At 43.2% G+C, this 4217-nt stretch overlaps 1 protein-coding gene across 1 annotated transcript in view; it reads left to right on the top strand.

The window, feature by feature from the left end:
• The window catches only part of LOC105449806, a 4477-nt gene extending 2654 nt beyond the window's left edge, over positions 1-1823 (top strand). The window contains exons 3-4 of the mRNA XM_011689185.1: positions 1028-1136; positions 1224-1823. Coding sequence (XP_011687487.1) covers positions 1028-1136; positions 1224-1823 — 709 coding nt within the window. The remainder of the gene's footprint in view (positions 1-1027; positions 1137-1223) is intronic.
• Positions 1824-4217: the final 2394 nt, after the last annotated feature.

Below are 4217 nucleotides of genomic sequence, written 5' to 3'. Positions count from 1 at the left end.
GACTCGTTTGTTTTCGCGATCTGCTTCGCTATTCTCTCACGATTTTTTATGCTATCCATGTTGAGGGAACGTTGCATAGTTGACGTATCGACTACAACTAACCACGTTACGGTACCGCGAACTCGTTAAATTCTTTTCTGTATCGTCCATCTCTAAGAGCGCAGTCCTTATCTATCACTAGAAATCCATACTTTTGCTGCCAACAAGTACGACATAATTCACAGAAATCTTCATATGACATGTCAGTGTTTACGTGATCATTGTATACATGTTTCAGATTGGTTCCATCCTGTTTAAACAGGATCAACAGATTTGCGTTGTCACGTATAAGATGCTTCGGTATCTTTGCATACGTCTGACAGAGATAGAAACAGTCGACATGTGCGTGGCGGCCCATTGCAAAGTATTCTCTTATGACGTCTTGCTTGTCGCATGCACGTCATCAAAGACAAAAATGGAATTCGGAAGCGTTCGGTTCGTTGGAACCTCGTTCGGTAGAACAACGTCGCTGTTATTGAAAAATGTAAAATAACCAATTTCTTCTATCGGTGACAATATACTCTCCAAGTATTGATATCGGTTGTTGCAATGATTTCGAGTATATGTACACGTTATTAAAGCGTAGACCGTGCGGACTTTCCAGCAAGCTTATCAATACGTTTGTCTTGCCACAGTTTAGCGGACCACATATAATACCGCGTATAGAAGTCGGTAGCATGTTTCCATGCTTACGTATCTTCTCAGGTATTAACTATATCTTGTTGTCGAAATTTACAACATTAATCGTCTGCGACTGTCGCACGAACCGCATGTTTCCTTCTCTCCAACCAAAAAACTGAAAAAAACAATACCGAGAGCGGACCTATTTATAGAGGCGCGTAGATTGAAACAGATCAGTAGCCAAAATGTTTATCATCGTATCGGATAACCGCGACATACACAATTTAACTGCTGAACAGTTAGAGTACATACCAAAAGTTGTTCTGTTGCGAGAGGTTTACAATTGTATCGATCAATTGTGAAGCAGGTTATCCGAACATATAAAAGCTGATTCGGAGGTTCAACAGTATCGTCGGTGTCTGAAACATTACAATCAACCGTGGCAGCGGACACACGTTGACGGTCCTGCACCGTTTGTAAAGAATTGCAGCGAATGTCGGCGAAAGGTCGTGGCTTGTTAAACCGCGCGATAAACGCACTTCCTTTCGAACTGCATATCCCAGGATATCAGTTTTGCGGTCCGGGAACATTTAAAAGGGCGATTGGCCAGAGGTGATCAGGGCATTAACTCGCTGGACGAGGCGTGTCGTGAGCACGACATAGCTTATTCACATAGTAACGACCTCGCTAAACGACACGTGGCTGACGAGATACTCACCACGAAAGCGCGGAAACGCATTACCGCGAAAGATTCGACTTTCGGAGAAAAGGCTGCTGTTACGACTGTTTGGGCCGCTATGAAGGCTAAAACAAAGCTCGGTATGGGTTTGAAGACAAAGACGAAGACGAAGAAGAAGAAGAGTGCAATGAGCAAGCGAATACTACCGGTTGCGAAACGTGGTGGTACGTTGCCAATCCTGCCAATATTGGGAGTTCTCGGTTCTATGATTGGCGGAGCTGCGGGAGTTGCGAAGGCGGTGAATGATAATAAAGTCATGCAGCGTCAACTGAAAGAACTGAAACGTCATAATCGCGTCATAGGAGGTCATGGACTTTACCTTCTTCCGCGTGGATATAAGCGTGGACAAGGAATTTCGACGAGGAAAAAAAAAGTCAAAAAAATACTAGAAGTGCCCAAGGGCGTGTGGCGATTGGAGACATAAATTGAGCGTAAGAGTAGTCGCGAATTAGGCGAGACACCGAGGGTGGAAGAGAGAGAGAGTAAAGAGAGGGGATGACGGCGAGAGTGCTGAAAATGAGGGATGAGGAAAGGCAAGGCAGAAGAATTCGGAATTCGAGAGAGAGAAGAAGAGCTCGGAACTTGAAGGAGGGAACTCGAAAGTCAGACATCCTCGGCAAGGAGAGATTGTGCAAAGAAAGTTTGTGTGTGGGACTCTCGGATGTTCGGAAGAGAGCAAGAGATCGGGACCGGCCGGTTTACCAGGCCAATTGGAGAGACCAAGGACGCGAGATACCCCGGGGCCTCACGGTGGAATCTGTGAGCCCATCGTCACAGAGTCGCCCCTTTGATCCATCGATTCCATCGCGTACGACGAAGCAGGGGGACCGACGCAATTCGGACGACTCACGGGAAAAGGCGCATCGTCCTTCGATCGGCTCTCCGCCCTCCATCTCCGTTAAGTATTCGGCGATCCCTTATATCGAATATCTCCATGAGATCGGTAAAATGTAAAGTTCCGCGGCGATAACTGATTGTACCACTCGCCGACCGCTCTTCTCAGAGATCTCATGACGCGCTCAACTCACTAGCTCTTTTCCGCGATTGAAAGCGTAATCGAATAATTGTCAGATATCTATATATATATGTGAGTATTCGAATTAAAGTTGTAAACGACAAGTTGCGCATCTTCCTTGCATTATCCCTTTCCGTTTAATACCGTTACAGGCGTAACTACCAACATACAACTGCAGCAACTGGCAAAACGTATGCGTATTCCATATTTTAGAGGTGTTTTCATGCGTACTACCTTACCAACAGAGGGAGTATACCGAAACGAGAGCGATATCGTGAATTTAGACGATGCCGAAGGACCAGGTACTCATTGGGTAGCGTATGCGAAGAGGGAAAATCGTGTTATATATTTCGACAGTTTTGGAAATCTTCAACCGCCGAAGGAATTGGTGCGATATTTAAATAATGGTGTAACTGAAATCGAGTACAATCACACATCTTATCAACATTATGATCAAAGCAATTACGGACAGCTGTGTCTGCAATTTTTACTAACTGTTGCTGATCAATTTAAAGATTGATTTTACGCTGTTTAACTCAGTATTCATTCAAACATGTCACTGACGTTTACACTGTCTCGCAAGAGTAGCGTTCTCACAGCAAGCTACTTTCCACCCATAGATTTGAGTGACGGTGATTACGAACTCGGTCTGACAGACTTTGAAACCCATTATACGATACCCAATGTAAATAAGTCAAACAATAAATTTTACTATGGCAAAGACGATAAGGAAGTTATCATTCCTGAAGGATCGTATGAAATACAAGACATAGAAAAGTATCTGAAACGCGTAATTTTCCAATCTTGTTCCAACGATACTGCGACGAAGAATGCAAAGACCGGTGAAGGCGAGGAGAACAAGGGTTCGTTGATTATTCGCGCCAACAACAACACGCTGAAAAGTGAGATAAAGTGCTTTTATTGAATAAATTTCACCAAACCTAACAACATTGGATCGTTGTTGGGATTTTCACGGAATCGTATTCTGGAGCCACAACAGTGGCATGACTCAGACACACCGATAAATATCATGAACGTAAACATCATTCGCATCGAGCAACGTGACTACGGGTGCGTACAGCAATGAGACGAGCGTGCACACGATACATGAGTTTTCACCGAACGTACCGCCAGGATATAAGATCTCAGAAACACCGAAACAGATCATTTACCTTCCAATCATCGTACGGAGAATTACGGACTTGACGATTCGCATTGTGGATCAAGACGGTCGTTTACTTGATTTTTGCGGAGAGAAAATCACCATTAGATTGCATGTATGGAAACGATTACGATAACGTGAGATGCTTGTGCTAAACGAGTCAGTGAAACAGGTAAGACACATTTTTCAATAAAGAGACGACAACCAAGAGTATTCGAACATTCAGTAAAAAGAAACTCACTGCGTCGAACGTTATATTTTTAAAATTAGGATTCATTGTACGAAATATCTAAAATGGTTGATATCCTGAACATTGGAGGTGAGCTGATCTTTGACGATAGCATCGTCAAGATTGAGTCTCACACGTATAACCCATATGTCAACACATCATATCAACATAATGACGATATAAGGATACCAATACAACAGCAGGATTTATACACATTGCCGTGCGAAAGTTCACTTTACAAAGGAAGATTGACAACAAAGACGAAGAATGATAATACACCAACAATTGGAAATAATTGTGTGGCGTTCATGTTTGACGAAATGCGATATGAACTCAACGGTGTGGAGATTGATTGCAATAGAAACGTTGGAATAATTACCACTCTAAAGAACTATATATCAATGTCACAATC

The sequence above is a fragment of the Wasmannia auropunctata genome, unplaced genomic scaffold (genome assembly GCF_000956235.1).
Source record: "Wasmannia auropunctata unplaced genomic scaffold, wasmannia.A_1.0 LD336074.1, whole genome shotgun sequence".
Lineage (NCBI taxonomy): Eukaryota > Metazoa > Arthropoda > Insecta > Hymenoptera > Formicidae > Wasmannia > Wasmannia auropunctata.
Note: the sequence above shows the minus strand (reverse complement) of the source record. Positions and strands in the feature narration are given on the sequence as shown.